Source organism: Callorhinchus milii, unplaced genomic scaffold, assembly GCF_018977255.1.
Source record: "Callorhinchus milii isolate IMCB2004 unplaced genomic scaffold, IMCB_Cmil_1.0 Scaffold12, whole genome shotgun sequence".
NCBI classification, from domain to species: domain Eukaryota; kingdom Metazoa; phylum Chordata; class Chondrichthyes; order Chimaeriformes; family Callorhinchidae; genus Callorhinchus; species Callorhinchus milii.
Genome location: NW_024704753.1, coordinates 11,347,599 through 11,366,081, shown reverse-complemented (window position 1 = coordinate 11,366,081; position 18,483 = coordinate 11,347,599). Strand labels below are relative to the sequence as shown.

General features: G+C 41.4%; 1 protein-coding gene across 5 annotated transcripts in view; it reads left to right on the top strand.

The window, feature by feature from the left end:
- The window catches only part of setd5 (SET domain containing 5), a 125,088-nt gene that overhangs the window by 55,842 nt on the left and 50,763 nt on the right, over window positions 1-18,483 (top strand). For 4 of the 5 annotated variants that reach the window (XM_007890251.2, XM_007890250.2, XM_007890249.2 and 1 more), the window contains 4 exons: window positions 7,598-7,703; window positions 13,208-13,419; window positions 14,481-14,539; window positions 17,296-17,483. In XM_007890251.2, the coding sequence (XP_007888442.1) occupies window positions 7,598-7,703; window positions 13,208-13,419; window positions 14,481-14,539; window positions 17,296-17,483 (565 nt within the window). Of the gene's footprint in view, window positions 1-7,597; window positions 7,704-10,388; window positions 10,595-13,207; window positions 13,420-14,480; window positions 14,540-17,295; window positions 17,484-18,483 lie in introns of those variants that run through there. The other variant, XM_007890252.2, reaches the window with a different exon arrangement.

The following is an 18,483-nucleotide window of genomic DNA, read 5'->3' as shown; positions in this document are numbered from 1 at the left end:
CACCAGCACCGTTCCCATCTCCTTAAAACGTCCATCACCACTCCTATCAAAAAACTTTGCTGGACCCATCCCTGCTCTCCAACTACCACCCCATCTCCAACCTACCTTTCCAGGTTTCGCCCTCTGCCTGGAATTGAACTCGGGTCTCTCGCTTACAAAGCGAGTGCTCTAACCACTGAGCTACAGGACTCCTGATGCTACTTGAAAGGAGAATAGCCAATGGGTAATTTATTTCATGGCAGTCTGTGGAACCTTGCTATGAGGAAAGTGGCTGCCTACAAAAACCCATTGTTCTTTCAAGATGGCAGTTGCATTTTTGAGTTGCCCGTAACACTGAAACATCTCAAAGCAATTCACAGCAATTACTGTCAAATGCAGTGACTTTTTGTGGGCAAATGTGACATTTTGTGCAACTCAAAATCTTGCTAAAAGGTCTTGGTGAAAGACCAATTTCAAGGGAACTCCGTTTTAGAATCCTGGAAGTAGATCACTTCCTCACTTATAGCATGTGTCTACTTTTAGCGCTTCCTGCGCTATAGAATAGCTGTCTTCCGGGTCATCAGGTTCCCAAAGTGAAGTCACTTCCTGCTTGCAAGAACTGACATGTATGGTGACCTGCCAACCCACAAGTTGTACTATGAGGTATTAGTGACAGACAACTACAGTCTTGTGAGATTTCCCTGTAACAGAGGATTATTGAGGCAGACACCAAGAAAAAAATATTTTTGAATCTTTATCAGGATCTTTAGCAGCTGCCTGAAAACAGGCAGACAGTAACTTGGTTTGATGTCTGATCCGAAAGACAAGCACCCCTGACAAAGCAGCACTCTCCCAGTACCGCAGTGGAGTGTCAAACCTTGATTCTAAGTTTATGTTGCAGGAATTACTGTGAAGGGCTTTGAGATATTTCAACATTGGTACTGAAAAAATGCAAATATCCTTTCTATCTAGCTAAGAGGAAGGACACTTTAGTTGGGATCAGGAAATAATGTACTGAACATTTTTATGGGAACATTTTATACTGTTTCATCAGTCTTAATAAAAGCTGGAAACTGTCTGATCTTGTTTACTGTTGATATCTTTTCACCCTGTTTATACTGGGGTGGATTCTGCTGCAACGTTGAAACACCTGCATGTGCAGATTTCTGTGTATTAACAGTGGTTTCAAACCTCGAATCAGTGTTGAAAAGAACATTTTTATAGCGCCTTACCACATTGCGTTACTTGAAGTGACTCAAAGCACTTGAGTAGTCGATGTTATGAGCATTTTTCTGTAGTCAAGTACAGAAGTCACCTGAAAAGCCCCACAAACAGCTTACTTTTCTGACTACCAGACTTTCATCAGTATTTGTGGATGATCTGTACAAGCTAGTGATGGGGAGAGGGTTAATGTGGCCTACAAATGAGCTCAGGCCAACTGGCTAGAAAAGATGCTGGTTGACAGGTGGAAGCTGTCTGCCTCACTACTCTGAAAATATCAGCATTGCCTTGTCTGTGGTGGGACGAAGAGCTAGTGTTTGAGCAGTGTGATATTGAAGGCCTTACGTTTCTTGTGTTCTGAGCCTTAAGACCATTTTCTTAAAATTTAAGATTATACAGAACTTTGGAAATGTCTTAAATTCAATCTTAATTTACAAGCAACCTTTTTTGCATTTTGTCAAAAGACCCGGCTTCCAAATTAAGACTGAAGTAAAGAATTTATCAGAATTCTACACTCTTTAAGACAATGGTCTTATAATTTTGTGCCTCTGGAGTTTGATTGCACAAGTGCTGCTGATGTCCCTGTGATTAATACAAAGGCAAGGATTATTATTACTTTACTTCCTTAAAGCATCAATGGATGCGCCAAATGGTGTCGCAATGCATGAGATCAAATGAGGCCAGAACTTCCTGTTTGCACAATACAGAACTTCCTGTTTGCACAAACTGGTGTTTTGATAAATTCCGTTAGATGAAGATGTTAACTTTGTGACCAGAACTATTACTTCCTTTTTGCTCATTGCTGCGCTCTCATCATAAATGATCTTCCAATGGCTAGTGGTACATTTGAGAGATGGTTTTCTGCGTAGTACATGGAGTTGGGTAAATCTGATGTTTTGGTGTTAACATAATAATAATAATCCTTGCATTTGATATAGCGCTTTTCACGTCTTCTAGACATCTCAAAGCGCTTCACAGAATATACTGTAAAGTGAATTGACTGTATATTTGTGGGCGAAATGCGGCAGCCAATTGCGCACAGCAGTGTCCCACAAACAGTCATGAATTGAAATGACCAATTTATTATTGTTTTTTTGAGGGATTATTATCAGGCATGTGGAGTAAAGAAACTTGCCCAAGGTTTTGCCCTGCCGGGAATTGAACAATTGCAATGGGAATGAAATGGCCTGACCATTTCATGTATAGTCATAACTGTTAAAGCAACCACCTGCTGTCAAAAACACCCTGGAATAGTCCCAACAGATTTTCCATAATAAACCCATCTCTATTCAACAACCACCTGGCTAATGTAACCAGTGGCCACACTTTTTGTTTAGCTGTATCAGTGTATAGACATCTTTTTCATCAGACAGTTCTAAGTGAATTTAAGTGTACTTACCAGGAATGGATTACCAATTTCCAACGTTCCACATGTAGACTCCTAGATTACTAACACATTTATCAACGCCATGCTGAGCAGCTCACGTGATGCACACAGCTTCCCATCTGACCTATGAGGCATCGTTGGGTGAATGTGTTTGAAGTTCAGCAAGTCCTCTGGGAATTTTTGGCCCCTGGAATTTAAAAAAAAATAATTCAGGTCCAACCAACGAACACTTATACAGAGGCCACCTTTACATAAAGGCCACTTTATGAATGGTTGCTGAATACAGGATTGACTGTATGCCAGTTATGTACAGAGAGTTGAAAGATAGCTTATCAGTGATAGAATAAACATGCTGATGTGCGTGACTCAAAACTGAGCATTCATTCCATATATTCAGTTTGTGTGCAAGAGTTTTAACTCATGGATAAAACTCAAATCATCAATGACAGTGCAGTGAGCATTTTTTGGGCTTGAAATTAATTGCGACAAGTGGCAATTGACGCTGGATTAATAAAATTGTTCAAAATGAAACTGGATAATCACCTGAGCATAACATAACATGTAGGAGTAGGCCAATTGGCCCTTTGAGCCTGCCCCGTCATTCAATCATGGCTGATCTTCTAATCTAACTCCAGCTAATAACCTAACCCTGCCTTATCCCCATATCCCTTAATCCCTTTTGCAATAAGAAATCTATCTATCTCAGTCTTGAATATGTTCAAGGATTGAGCGTCAACAGCCCTTTGGGGTAGTGAGTTCCATACATTCACCACTCTTTGAGTGAAGAAGTTCTTCCTCAACTCAGTGTGAAAGGGCTGCCTCTGATTTTAAGGTTGTGACCCCTGGTTTTAGTTTCTCCAACCAGGGGAAACAATCTCCCACTATCTACTCTATCATGCCCTTTGATGATCTTATAGGTTTCTATAAGATCCCCTCTAAATCTTCTATATTCTAGAGGAGTTCAAAGAAATTGAGATTGGATTGTAAATGGGATTAATTTTAAAGCACAATCTAGGATAACTAGTAGTCGTGGCAAAGACATGATGGGTCGAATTGCCTCCTGTAAATTTTCTATCACTAAATCATGTCTTTTGGCTGACAAAGAACAAATTACACGTAACATTACTTACTTGTGAAGCAGTTTGAGATGCTTCATGCTATAAAATGCCATTTTTTTACATTCTTAAGGTGCTCTGCTTTCTTGCACCTTCCAGTGGCAGTGGAGTTCGGGCCTTTAGCTTCTCTGCCCCCACCATTTGGAACTCCATCTCATATTCCCTTCCTCACTCCCTCCTTTGCCTCCTTCAAGGCACGGTCTCAAGACTCTTTTCAACCCTGCCTTTGATCAACCCCTACGCCCCCTGCTCTCCACCCCACTTAACCCCAACCCCTTGCTGTGGTCCAAAATTCTGACTGTCCAACGTCTTGGGACGTCCTTCCGTTGTGAAAGGCGTTATAAAAATGCAATTTGTTGTTGTTAACTGATCTCAGCTGTGGTGATGCTGAGGCATTACAGTGTTTTCTGACCGAGGAGGGAAAAATTCCGCTGGTGTTCCTGTTACTGATTGCTATCCAGTGACCTCCTGCTGGAAAGTATGTGTGTGTGTGTGTGGGTGGTTTAATAAGATTAGGTCCAGGTGTGGTATGATGGCGCTACAGTCAAATTGCCTCCTATACTCCCTCTCCTGGCTAAACCTGTGCAGTGTGACTCGTCAGCTGCAGTCATCTCCGGGTCAGAAGCTTGTGGAATCATGCCCTATATTAGGACATTCTCTTGATCTGGCCGACAATCCTCCAGATAAATGAGTCATTCACCACTTGGCTGTTTGTGAGATTTTTCGATGCACAACTGACTGTAAAAATAGTGACTAAGATTGAAAGTAATTACCCTGTAAAGTACTTTTTCTCATCAGTCAGGTGTCTGAGACATGAAAATTTATTGCCATGCTTCAGAGCACCCAAACCATATATTCCACATATGCCTGTAGATTTATTTATCTTTGTCTAGAATGGTGTGTGTAGTCTAACCCTGGAGGGACACACCCTGCTTACCTAAATTCCAGAAAGTATTTGGCGCAGGTTGTTGTATGGTCTTTCCACCACATCAGGGAGAAAATGGAAGAATTAGGCGAACTGGCAACTTGCTTGCAGGCATTTAGCAATGCCACTCTGACATTGGCTGTTGTGAGGGAGCAAGATTTGTCAACTAAATTTTTGAATTTTCAAAATTTCTGCATCATCATCTTAAATGTTAAAATAATGGCCTTAAGTCTAAGAGTAGTCCTTGAGTAGGCCAATCTTAGGCCAATACTTTATGCACATGAAGTCAACAGGCACCAACAGGTTCACTGCTTGGATCTCCCTGTCAAAAGGGAGGGGCATTGGAATAAAATATCTGCCAAGATATAATAAACTGGTGGAACAGGCTGAATAGCCTCCTGTGTTTCTATATTCCTATGCTGTGGTCATGCCTGGATTCTGTGATAAAGAATACAATACTGGAATTGTATTTGGAAAGGGAAATTTGTTGGTCAGAGAAGGCTCCTCCTCCTATGTAAATGGTTACAAGTTTATGACTTCCTTTAGTAACCTTCACCAATCTGGAGTCAAAAAGGGCCTGTTTAGTGGGCATGCCAGCAGTATTCACAAAGTTATTACTAGAATGTGAATTTTGAGGGAAGAAGTAAAAAAACCTCATACAAATGTGTTAATTGACTCAACACATTGTAATAGAGAGAAAAATGTCTAGCTTGATTCACAAGGGTGCCCTCCGCTGGTGAAAGCTGGAATAGGTTTGGATTATTTATGTATCTTGCTCTATCAGCGATCAGTGGCGATGAGATACAGTGTATTGATCATCTTTAAAAACAATTGGTCAGCAAAATAGAGTTGCAAATCACACATTTTACATATTTTAACTTTCTCCAGTCCCCTTTCTCCTTTTTTTTGGCCAAATTTCTCCCCTACTCCTAAAAGCATTTGACTTTTTTAATCTCTCTTCCTTTCTCTGAGGTATGTAGGGGCTCAAGTTACCCAAGTGGCCATTATTCATATGAGCCTTGACTGTGAGTGTTGGCAGGTGAGCATCACAGCTGAGCCTGCTCCTGTCCTAACCTGACATCCACACCAGAGGAACTTCCAGCAGAAGTAATAATAATACTTACAATTGATGTGGCGCCTGCGATGTGAATGTTTCAAAGTCCCGCACAGGGAGTTGGTGTCATGTATAGTATCTACTTGTAGACAAATATGGCAGTCATTTTACACACAGCAAAGTGCTACAAACATTTGATAAGGTTCCACACAAAAGATTATTAGCGAAAATGGAAGTGCATGGAATTGGAGGTAACCTTATGACATGGCTTGGTAATTGGTTGAGAGGCAGGAAACAGAGAATAGGGATAAAGGGAATGTTTTCTGATTGGAGGAACGTGAAAAGTGGTGTCCCCCAGGGATCTGTACTGGAACCTCAGCTTTTTGCCTGATGTATAAATGACTTGGATGAAGGAATAGAAAGTTTTATATCCAAGTTTGCAGACAACACTAAACTAGGAGGCTCAGTAAGTTGTGTAGTTGGGAGTAGGAAGTTACAGTGATTCAGACAGATTAAGTGTTTGGCAAAGCGGTGGCAGATGGAGTTTGATGTAGGGAAGTGCGAGGTCATCACTATGGATTGGAGAAAGATAAAGCAGAATATTTTCTTAATGGGGAGAGACTAAGAACTGTGGAGGAACAAAGGGATTTGGGTACCCATATCCACAAATCACTAAAAACTAGTTCTCAGGTGCAAAAAGTAATGAAAAAGGCAAATGTAATGTTGCCCTTTATCTCAAGGGGCCTGGAATACAAAGGGGAAGAAATGATGCTTCAGCTGCAATCATTTCCCATCTGGAATATTGTATTCAGTTTTGAGCACCACACCTCAGGAAAGATATATTGGCCCAGGAAGGGGTGCAGCGCAGGTTCACTAGAATGTTATTGGGCCTTAAAAGGAAAGGCTGGATACATTTAGATTTTATTCCCTTGAGTTTAGAAGTTGAGGGGTGATTTGATTGAGATATTTAAGATGATAAAGGGATTTGATAGGGTAGATACAAAAAAGCTATTTGCTCGGTGACAGAATCCAAAACAAGATGGGCATAGTCTTAAAATTAGAACCAGACTATTAAAGAGTGAAATCAGGAAGCATTTTTTCACTCCGTGTGGTAGAAATCTGGAATTCTCTCCCCCAAAAGGCTGTGGATGCCGGATCCATCTACACCCCCAGGAGTGAGGTTGATAGGTTTTTGGTAGGTCAGGGTATCAAGGGATATGGGGAAACAGCGGGAAATTGGAATTGACAGTATTAATTGAGGTACAGATCAGCCATGATCTAATTGAATTGAGGAACAGGCTCGAAGAGCTGAATGGCCTACCCCTGTTCCTATGTAACACCTATGAATTGAATGACCAATTTATCTAAGGATTGTTGCACCTTGAGTTTCACCTGGACTGTGAGCTTAAAAGTCCCGAGGCTTGAATCCATTCCCTTCTGACCCACAGGCAAGAATGATATCTACTGAGCCAAGCTGACACCTCAGAGTTAGTGTTTGGAGATGGGAACCTTTGCTGATTTTTTCTTCCCGAACTTGAGGGTGCGAAGATCAATTGTAGCCCCAGCTGATGTCAGCCAATATTGGGCTCTGTGACTTTCCATGCTGTACTGGGCAAAAACGTTACCTACTAGACAATCATACCGCATGTCCATCTTGCCTGAGCCATACTAATTAGGCTCGTTAGTATTATGCTTTATGATTGTGCTTTCCTTGGTTGATGGTGGGAAGAAGGCTATTCAGCGCTAAGAAGGTATCTGTGGTGGAGGGGGAAATGAAAGCTCCATTTCATGGCTAAAATCAAATGAATAACTGGTGAATAGAGAAGGATTTCAAAGCTACAATAATAAAATGAAATAATAATACTTATTGAAATTAATGAAATAAATTAAAGTTTGACTTTGTTTGACTTGTTTAGCCCTGAGTCGGTGGAAGCCAGTCCTGCAGTTGCTGAGAAGAACAGCTACTCCAATCACAACTATGGGAGCGCACAACACCACGGGTACAGAGGCCTGCCGTATGCAGTGAGTACATTCATCCTATTCCACTCACCTCCTTGGTACTTGGTTGTGGTACAATCAATGTCTCCAGTCCTGGCTCTGAAGTGATTGACAGGTGCTAGGTAGTAATTCATTGCCTTTAGCCGCTTCAAGGCAGGAGCTATGTTGATCATGTGCTGTGTCTGGATTCAACATCTGAAGGTTCTTGGAACAATTAAGCGAGTAAACTGTAGTGAATTCACATTGAATTTTTCTGTAACATGGTCAGTAATCGTATAACGGCACACAGATTACACACAGCAGAGGGACAGATGTTTACTAAGAACTCTCTTTATGAAGGTATTCTGGGACAGGTTTACACTCAAAGAATAAATTCGGAAAAAACTAATCGACACCAACAAATTCAACAACTTGCAACTTGAGATGGACATCTCAAAGCATTTCACAGCAAGAAGAGGATAATTTAAGGATATGCGCCCGACATACGTTTTTAAGAGGGTTTTAAAGGCAGGAAAAGATGCAAAGTAACAAGATTATGTGGAGAGAGTTCAAAGGAGCATGGGTATGGTGACTGAAAGCTCAACTATAACAGTCATAGGGCATAAGCAAGACAGGAGAGTAGATTAGGAAGAGAATACAAGTGGGAGAATGGGTTAGAGGAGATGGCATAGTTAGGGAGGGAGAGATGGTTCGGAAGAGATTTGAGGGTAAGGCTGGGGACTTTTAAAGTACATGTAAATCCACATGGGTACTGAGAGCCATTGCTTCCTGTGACTAATATGTGGAGCCTAGTTCAGACAAAATACAAGCTGCAGAGTTTTGAATGAATACCTTTTTTAAAAGAAACTATTTACATGGTCATGGCATCAAATCTCCTAAAACAATAACGTTCCTTGTTTTCAATCTTTTAAAGTTCACAAGTAAATGATTTCTCTTATTGAGCTTGGAAGTTGTCCCTCAATATAGGTACTTGCTCTCTGCTCTTTATACAGCAAAGCTTACTTCAATGTATATTCATGCCTCATTTTAATTTTGCTGTTTGACATGGAGCAATGCATTTCTAGACCTTTACCATGTTTTGATTGTGGAAGTCTTCATATGGTCTTTACCTTCAACTCAATGTTGACTCTCGATGGAGTGAGCTTAATCTCTTGCACCCGCTGTTTTGAAATTGCATTCAAACCAAAACCTAAACTGTGCGTCAAAGAGAAGTGGGTACCTCTAAAGAATCGAGATAATTTAATACGGAGCAACACTAGAGAAACTCATTTGAAAGTAACCACAGGAGAGTTCCTTGTTTGTAAAGTATGATTGATTGTCCAAATAGTCGGCCAGTTTTCTGGCCAAAGTGGTGCTGAAATCTCATTTAATTCTGTTTTATTCTGGGTTGTAGTAAAGAGTAAAGAAGCTATTTGATTGTAAGTTACATTCAGCATTTTGCCAGCATGTTTTGACAGCTGAAACACAAACATTGGTGCTGGTTAATTCCCCCAAAGAGGTACTGTTAAAGATGTAAGTTTTCCATTACTTTTTATGCGATTAAATAATATTCTTATTAATGTTAATGCAGCTATGTAATAAAAAGGAAATGCTTGGTTGTAATCAATATACAGCCTGATAATGATCCTACCCATCATTCTCTCACAGGAGGACTAAACATTAAAAAAAACCCTCAATAGACTACAGAGTGAGACACTGGATGAGGACCGACACCAATTTCAATGCTGGTCTTTGAAGCAATGTTGTGCATTCGCCTTTGGTTAGCTACATCAAAGTATTTCTTGACAAAAAATCTCTTAAGCTGCTAACCTGCATTGGAAAACCATGTACCAGAAGCCAGCATGTGAGATTGTTATGCCTCATGAATGTTGGCACTGAGCACTGTATGGGGGTGGGTGGTGAGAGATGGGTCTTCCTTAAGCACATCTGGGTATATTCGTAATTGATGCATTTCAAATGACTAAATTGAAACTATTTTAGACCCTATTACATTTTACACTGAAAATAACATTGGAAACTGGATCCTAAACTGTTCAAAGGATATATGCCTTATAAAGGCATCCGCTTTAGGTCCAATGGTAATTTGAACGGGTCCCAAGTGTAGACGTTTGTTCATGGCTGTCGTGCTTCTCAGGAATCAGGAGGCTGCAGAAAGGTGGTTAAACTCTGAAATGGCCATTAAAAACTGAAATCCAGCTCCCCCTAGTGGCATAGTGGGTAAAATCACCATCTATTGTATCACGGTTAAGTTCTTTCAGACCAGATCATCTCAGATGGTTGCCCTATCAGTACTAATAAACAACAAATACTCCTTGCAGTGCTGGTTTAGGCTTATCATAGTACTCAGAGCAGCTTGGTTTCATTGGGGGTAGCAGTTAGGGTAACAATTGAATTTAATTCCTGATTTCTGTCAGAGACTCCTACGGGAAGGGAAGATATTGGTGTGGACTCAGACGGGGACAGGATTGGGCTTGAATAGCAGGTTAAATGATCTGCCAATTCAGCTCACACATTTAACAAAAATAGTCACCATACCCCAGCAGGAGGGTCTGGTCTCATATGAGCCTCCCACTTGTAGACAGATCACAAAGTCTTGTAGTGTATCAGTATTCCAACTAAACTGCAGTCAGTCGCACAAGCTGGCTTCTGTTACATGGCTTCCTAATGCAGCACTTACAAATGACCATTACTTTGCATTATCTGCACCCAACAACTACTTTTTACTGCTGTCATCCACTTGGACTTGTATCTGGGTGATGTGGAGGTATTGTGGACTACTCTCATCTTCCCCTGCCTCTTGTTAAAAAAAAAAAAATTTTTTCATTGGATCAACTGGAACATGGAGAAGAACAACACTTCTTTGTGTATTTCCATCTTGCCTGTCAAGTAGGAATTCATTCTAACACGGTTGTATGGTGAGTTTCCTTCAGGGCTTATTTGTTAATCAGTTGGTGTTAAATGAAACCAAGATGCTCTGAGTACGATGATAGGCCCAAACCACCACTGCAAGGAGTATTTATTGTTTATTATTGTATCCCTTCAATTAGTCCCACCATCTCCCTTATTTTCTGCAAGATAAAAGGAATCATTCCTTCATGTCTATTGTGCGGTATTGATATCTTGCTGATATTTTTCTTGATATGTAGAAGCCTTCTGGAACAATAGCAGTAATAATAATCCTTACATTTCATATAGCACATTGTAACATCATTGAGACGTCTCAAAGCTTCACAGGATAAAGTGTAAAGTGGATTGACTGTTTTGTGCGCGAATACTAAAGCAAGTCAGCTCACATCTCTGGAGGGAATAGAAATTCATATGTATTTTTGGGAGCCATCAATGAATGTGTGTACTTTCCATGTTTGTGTTTACAAGTTTTTTGAAATTTCCTGTATAAAAATTTGCAACATTACTCCAGAAGCTTCTTAGCACACTGTGGAACACTTACACTGTCACCCATTAGCTTTTTGGGAAAGAGACACAGTCTTGTTCACATGGGATTACAAACAGAAAAGTTCAGCGCCGAAGAGTTGTCTTCTTGTCAGTGTTTGTCAAGTGAAGTTTAGTTTCGTGCTTGTATCAAATTTATTTATGAAGCAGTATAACTAACAACAACTTACATTTAGATAGTGACCTTCACGCAGGGTAGCTTCACAGACCGCTTGATACCTACTTGTGTGTAGTTTTGTCAAAATCATTCAGAACTTGGTCCTCTCCCACACCAAGCTCCGTAACCCGTAACCGGCACCACTGGAGACATCCGGTTCGACCCCAAGTTGTCCTTCCTTCCCCACATCCTGACCAAGAGCACGTTCCTTCACCTCCGCCACATTGCCTGCCTCCAACCGTACCTTACCACAAATGCAGCCGAAACCCTTGTGCATGCGTTTGTGACCTCCCGCTTGGATTACTCAAACGCACTTCTCGCAGGTATACCCAGCTCCACTATTGACAAGATCCAGCTCATTCAAAACTCTGCTGCCCACATACTGACCCGGACCAAACTCCATACTCCCATCTCACCAGTTCTGGCCAGGCTCCACTGGCTCCCCATCACCGAACGGATCGACTTCAAATCCTCACACTAGTGTTCAAATCACGTCACTCCCTGGCACCTCCCTACCTCTCTAACCACCTCACTCCTCAATCCACAACCCGGCGCCTCCACTTGACTGGCACCGTCCTCCTGCTTGTCCCTTGCGCCCTGCACTCTACCATTGTAAGTTGCGCATTCAGCCACTACCACCCCGAAACTCTGGAACACTTTCTCTCAATTCATCCGCCTTGCCCCCTCTCCCCTTTTTCCAAGTCCTGCCTGAAAACCTTCCTTTTGGACTGTGCTTACGTTCACCTGCCCCCTCCCCCCGGGCTCGGAGTCACGCTCTGCCACTGTTCAGCGCTCTGAGACGTTATCCTGCGTGGAGGACGCTATATATGTGAGTTGTTGTTATTGGTAGAATGAGTGGAGGTGTTTAAAAGTGGGTAGTTGGGGACTTAGGGATATTAAAGATTATCTGAAAAAAGCTGACAAACTAGGCAAACTGATGTAATAAAATGGTAGAAAAGGCTTGATGGCCCAAATAGCTACACTTATTCATGTGTTTCTGTGTAGTAAATCTTAATTTGATAATCTTAAAGATATTGATTCAGTGCGAGGATTCTTTATATGGCCTCATTTGATCTTGTAATCTTTCCCTTCAGTGAAATGCTTGAGTTCCACTCAACACCTCTCCCAATGCCATATCTGAATTTGGCAATTCAATGAGTAGTACATTGGTTCTTTGTGGCTCTTTCATTATGAGAAAGTGAGATTGCTGCTCTTTGCAAAGTCATTTGCAGATTGTTTGGCCCATTGTACTTATATCTAATCTAAAGCCATGCAGTAAACAGCATTGTTTTTCAAATTTGAATTTCTTATCGCTGGAATGAAAAGACAGTTGTTCCTAACGACTTTCTCAGTGTTTCTAGGCCATTTTTATCTTGCTCATCTTGAATTGCAAGGCATTGCTGCACTCTGAAGTTTATATTACTGCTGCAGGGTGTTTGCAGCAAATAAAATGTGCACAAAGTAAACTAGCTGGTGTCATTGTCATGACCATTTATTGTCATACCCCATGGATCATGATGATGTGAGAACCATTCTTAGAAATTTATTTTTTCAATCTCCACTACCAAAATATGGAGGGGCGGTGAATGAAAGATCTGTGTGAATAAGTATCAGATGACTTTGCTCGAGGCTGCAGTGCGTTTCCACTATCATAAAGGTACCAGAGCATTGTGGTTACCAAAGGCACATGCATAAATCTGCCTTTGCAGTTGCACATAATATCATTGGGTTTGGTTGCTCCAATGCTGACCCTTTTCATTATAGTGTTGGAGGCAATGGAAGATCCAACTCCACATACAGGTACCCAAATTTGGTACACCTGGTTTTCATTACAAGTACTTTCCAGAAACGGGCTTGCATCAGGAAGTTGAGCTACACCACTAATTTCATGTCCTCAAAACTCTTTTTACTTTGTTCTCAGGACCACAACTATGGTGCCCCACCACCTCCAACACCCCCAGCTTCACCACCTCCACAGACCATCATCGCCCGTGTGGAGTTGAACCGACTGCGTTGCCAGAGATACGATGAGAATTCTGAGGATAGTGACAGTTCATCTGAGGATGAGAACATTCCATGGTGTCATTGTAGCTTAACTCAGGATGGATTTATTATTGCTTGTGAGAACTGCAGGTACAAAATGGGACCAGCAATGTTTTTCTGTTGTGTATTTTTGGGTTGATATAAAATGATTAGGAATGTAGTTGCACACCATAAACCTTCAGGTTTTAGACTCCCCAAGCTGATTGGTCTACAAGAAGGGCTTCTGGCCTGAATCCTTATTTGGATATCTGCTAAATAACAACAACAATATTATATTTGTATAGCGCCTTTCACATCGAGAGCACGTCCCAACAACAACAGCAACAACTTGCATTTATATAGCGCCCTTCATGTGGGGTAGTGACCTGGAGTGCTTGACAGTGGCGGCTTCTGACCCTGAGCTAGGGGGAGAAGGAGCAGGGAGGTGACCATAAACACAATCAAAAAAGGTCTTTAGGCAGGACTTGAAAGTGGAAGGGGGGGGGGGGGGGGTGCAAGGTGGAGGGATTGAGGGAAAGGGCTCCAGAGCTTCAGGATGTAATGGCTGATAGCAGAGGGGGTGAAGGACAAACAGGAGGCCGGAGCCGGCAGTGGGTGGTAGAGTGGGATGCAAGAAAATCGGATAGGTTGGGAGGTGCGAGGGCCTGAAGGAATTTGAAAACAAGTGAGCGAATCTTGAAGTTGATCTGTTTGGCAATTGGGAGCCAGTGCAGCCTGGCAAGAATTGGTGTGATGGGGGTCTGGAGTTTTATGCGGGTTCTGAATTAATTGAATGGTGGAGCTGAGAAGACTAGCGATAATAATAATAATCCTTGCGTTTGGTATAGCATCTTATCACGTTGGAAGGACATCTCAAATCGCTTTACAGGAATTGCTGTGAAGTGCAGTGACTGTATTTGTAGACAGACATGGCAGCATAATTTCATACCCCCTCTCCACCTAACTGATATTTAAATGAAAAAATGAACAGCATTTAATTGTTGCATTTTAAGTGTTGAACTTTCTTTTTACTGGCAATATACCTTTAAATATCTGAATGGCATGCTCTAATCCTGTGAGTGGAACTGAATTAATGCTGTTTTTTTAATTCCTAGGCTAATACTCTGGTCATCAGTAACTCATTGTGTCGTAATCTGTGCTGATATTTACAGGAGACTAGACAGGCGGAAGGTCATCAGACTCCAGCGCAGGAAGCAAGAGAATGTGTCTGGTAAGAAAACTAGTGATGGTTGACATTTCCTTGTGTATTTCACATTAGTTTTGGTGGTGTGAGCTGTCTTTCACTCCCCTTTGTTTAATCTGTTATGATTGTATTTGTAGTAAAACAGCAATTGCTGATGACCTCATTGTTACTGAGCTCCACAGAATAAGGAACCTTTATTAACGTCTTGAGTATCATTAACCCAGGATACATCTGCTATAATGTCATTTTAATTGGCTGTTTACCTTTGCTCCTCAACTTAGTACTTTAAAGCAGTACTTGGGGGAGTTATGTCTGTCAGAGCTACCCTTCTTTGGATGACTTGTTAAACAGAAGGTCTGTCTTGCCTGTTAAGTTGGATGTTAAAGATCCCTTGATGCTATTTGAAAAGAGAAGAAAGTTTATCCCAACATCCTGGCCCACGATCACCCAGATAAAAATTTGGAAGTTCCTGTCATGGGTCTGTGAATTGGCTGCTATTTTTGCCTACACATATAGTTGTTGACTTCATAAAAACTTTGATGTTTCAACAGGAAAATATACTATATTAGAAGCTATTATTATTATAACCTTGTAAATAAGAGCCCTGATTTCAAGTTTGTTTCAGAGTAATTCAAAATCAATTTAGCACTGTCCTGATAGATACTGATAGTTACAGTCAATTCACTTTACAGTATATTCTGTGAAGCGCTTTGGGACGTCTAGAAGACGTGAAAAGCGCTATATCAAATGCAAGGATTATTATTATTCTAGCATCCATTTGCTCATGATCACTTACAATAATAAATGGCAGTCCTTCAGTTTGAATCTCACGTACTTTAACACAAGAAACACACTGGCCTTTTGAGTAATGTGTCACACTTGTTAAAACAGACAGATTGTTGCAACCAACTTGTCTTGTCTGTCAAGAAGAATTGTATGTGCTTTAAAGGTTAGCGTGGAAATCCTCTTGAGTTCCAAGGCTGTTCTAGTTCAATGGAGATTCATTCTCCTGATTTATAATGGTGCCTGAGCCCCATGAAGGATTTAACAGCAGGTCACACACTGCACATAGTATCTTATTCTCTTATCAAATGTCCCAAATTGGGTATTGATCTACTTTTTGTGCATAGAATTTTTGGAGAGCTAATTTAATGTGTGTTCTAAGTATTTTGAAACAAATTGTTTCATTGAGCAGGAATCCACCTCTGAAACTATAGCAAGAACATGTGGACTAGCCTTGTTATTGTCAGAATTTGATTATCAGTTGTAATGAACTCCTTTGAACATGGTCAGTGATAGGCTCAGACAATAGAAAAGTGTGGCCATAATTCTTCGGCAGAATCCGTCACAAACAATCTCCTCCGCTACAAACACCCAACCAGGCTACAAACATGTAGCACAGTGTGTTCATCCCTGAACCTCTGCTGTCGGTTGTTTACGCCACTACTGCGGGCAAAGCGGCTTCAGTCACCCTGAGACCCCACTATTGAGATTGTCTCCGTGTCTATCTCCTCTGTGTGTGTCTGTGAGTGTCTCCATGTATGTATATCTGTCTGTGTGTCTCCTCTGTATGTATGTGTCTGTTTGGGAGTGTGTGTTTCGCTGTGTCTGTAAATGTGTGTCTTTCTGTGTCTGAGCATGTATCTTTCTGAGTGTCTGAGTGTGTCTCCATCTGTGAGTATGTCTGATTGTGTGCGAGTCTCTCTGTGTCTGAATGCGTTTCTCTCTGTGTCTGTGAGTGTGGGTCTCCCTCTCTGTGTCTGTGAGTGTGTGGGTCTCCCTCTCTGTGTCTGTGAGTGTGTGGGTCTCCCTCTCTGTGTCTGTGAGTGTGTGGGTCTCCCTCTCTGTGTCTGTGAGTGTGTGGGTCTCCCTCTCTGTGTCTGTGAGTGTGTGGGTCTCCCTCTCTGTGTCTGTGAGTGTGTGGGTCTCCCTCTTTGTGTCTGTGAGTGTGTGGGTCTCCCTCTCTGTGTCTGTGAGTGTGTGGGTCTTCTTACTCTACATGCCTCTGTTTACCTAGTAGTAAATAGGATAATACCTACTGGCTGGGTTAATATAATTCCTCCAAAATAAAAATAATTTGGTCACTCCATCCACAGCTGTTTGTGGGACACTGCTGTGAGCAATTGGCTGCCGAGGTTCGCCCACAAAATATACAGTAAATTCACTTTATAGTATATTCTGTGAAGTGCTTTGAGACATCTCGAAGATGTGATAATGCGCTATAATCAATGCAAGGATTATTATAATTATGTTATTTCTTCATGTTTAGTTATTATCAATAAAATGAAGAAAATGTAAGTTGGCAGTAAAATGTACCTTTCCATCAACTTCCAGCAATTTCCCCCAAAATTTGTAAAACTTTCTCTTCAGCTCCCCCGTGCAAGATGTCCCACAAATTTTTGGGCAGATATTTCCGCAATTTTCTACTGGCCTTGGTGGAATAATCAATGATTAGAGTGAGCCCGGTCTGTTGTCCCTTTATGATGAGGTGTACAATGACATCTGGAGGTGGAGAACTGCAAACAATTCTAAATGATCTGTAAGTGGCAATGATGGTCAGAGGGGAGAATTCGAAGTGTGCATGTGTGTCTCGAATATTGTGGAATGTGCAAAAAATCTTTTTTAAGTTACATGCTTCAGCAGTGCTCTAATTCATTAGCTGGCAAACTCATAATCAAGATGCACTGAAAAGTGTGCAGTGCTGAGGTACATTGTGATACAGCTACATTGAACAGTTCAGAATTCTTGTTTAACACGCTCCTCCGAATCAACAATTCATACAGGTGGAGAGAGCAGTGCAACTGAGAGTGGTGATGAAGAGGTGTCGCCGTCAACAGTGTCATACACCGCAACACAACACACGCCCACCAGCATCACTCTCACAGTCAACCGAGTGAAGAGAACCAAGGCCAAGAAGAGGAAGAGAAGCACAGAGAAAGCACGAAACGCTCCAAAAGCCAAAAAAATAAAGGTAGCTACTTGAGAACAAACGGCTACAACTTAAGAACGAGAATTCAGTTTTACTATGGGTCTAAAAATACTTCCTGCTCCAATTTCCTAGAGTTATAAAATTGTGGAATCTTACAGCACAGAAGAAGTTTATTCTGCTCAGGTCTGAGCTGGACCTCTTCTCCACATGAGCCGTCTGATCTAATGCCTCACTCGTGATGATCGCATCATCCATGATTACGAACAGAATCCTGAGGTTTATGTCATTGTCACCTACTTGTTTAAAATGTGTTTGCAATTCCCTAATGATTAGCTTGGTGGTATTTCACTCTTGCATGCCTCACTAGTGTAAGAAAAACTGGCAAATATTGGTGGATATCTAAGTGGAGGAAAATGGATTAAAACTAAATAAATATCCGTTGACGGTTGAATAGAATTGGAATAGGAACAGAGCCTACAAGGAATAAAGATGGGGAAGGGCAACTTTTTAAAAAATCATCAGTTTAGCATTGAGGAGCAAACCAGCAAGGCAAGGGTGATTTGGAGATTTTGGACTCATGTTATGAAGAGAGGATCACAGAATTTTCATTGGAAAAAGATTATAGAGGGCTGGTGGTGTGGGGAGGGGACAGAGCTGATCAGGTCTTAAAAATGCTGAGGCCAAGTCACGCAGGCTGTTTTTCATAACACAGAATAATAGAATGATATCTGCTGGGAAGTGGTATAGGAGGATCCAGCGGCAGATAAACCTGGGACACAATGGAGGGGGGAAGAGAGGGAAGACTAGTGAGAATAGATAAATGTTGTGCAATCTGTGTTACTTTTGGAGTTGAATAGTGATGCCACGCTTAACGCCAGTCAGTAGTGAGTGCGATGGAATCCACAGAGGATAGGTTTTCTGTGCTTTGTTGAATGAGCAGGTCTTGATTTCTTAAATGATGCTTTTCTTGTGTTCTTGTAAAGCCATTGAGTTGAAGAGGCAGGAGTGAGCAGATGCTCTTGTGGGGATGTGGCTGGATTAA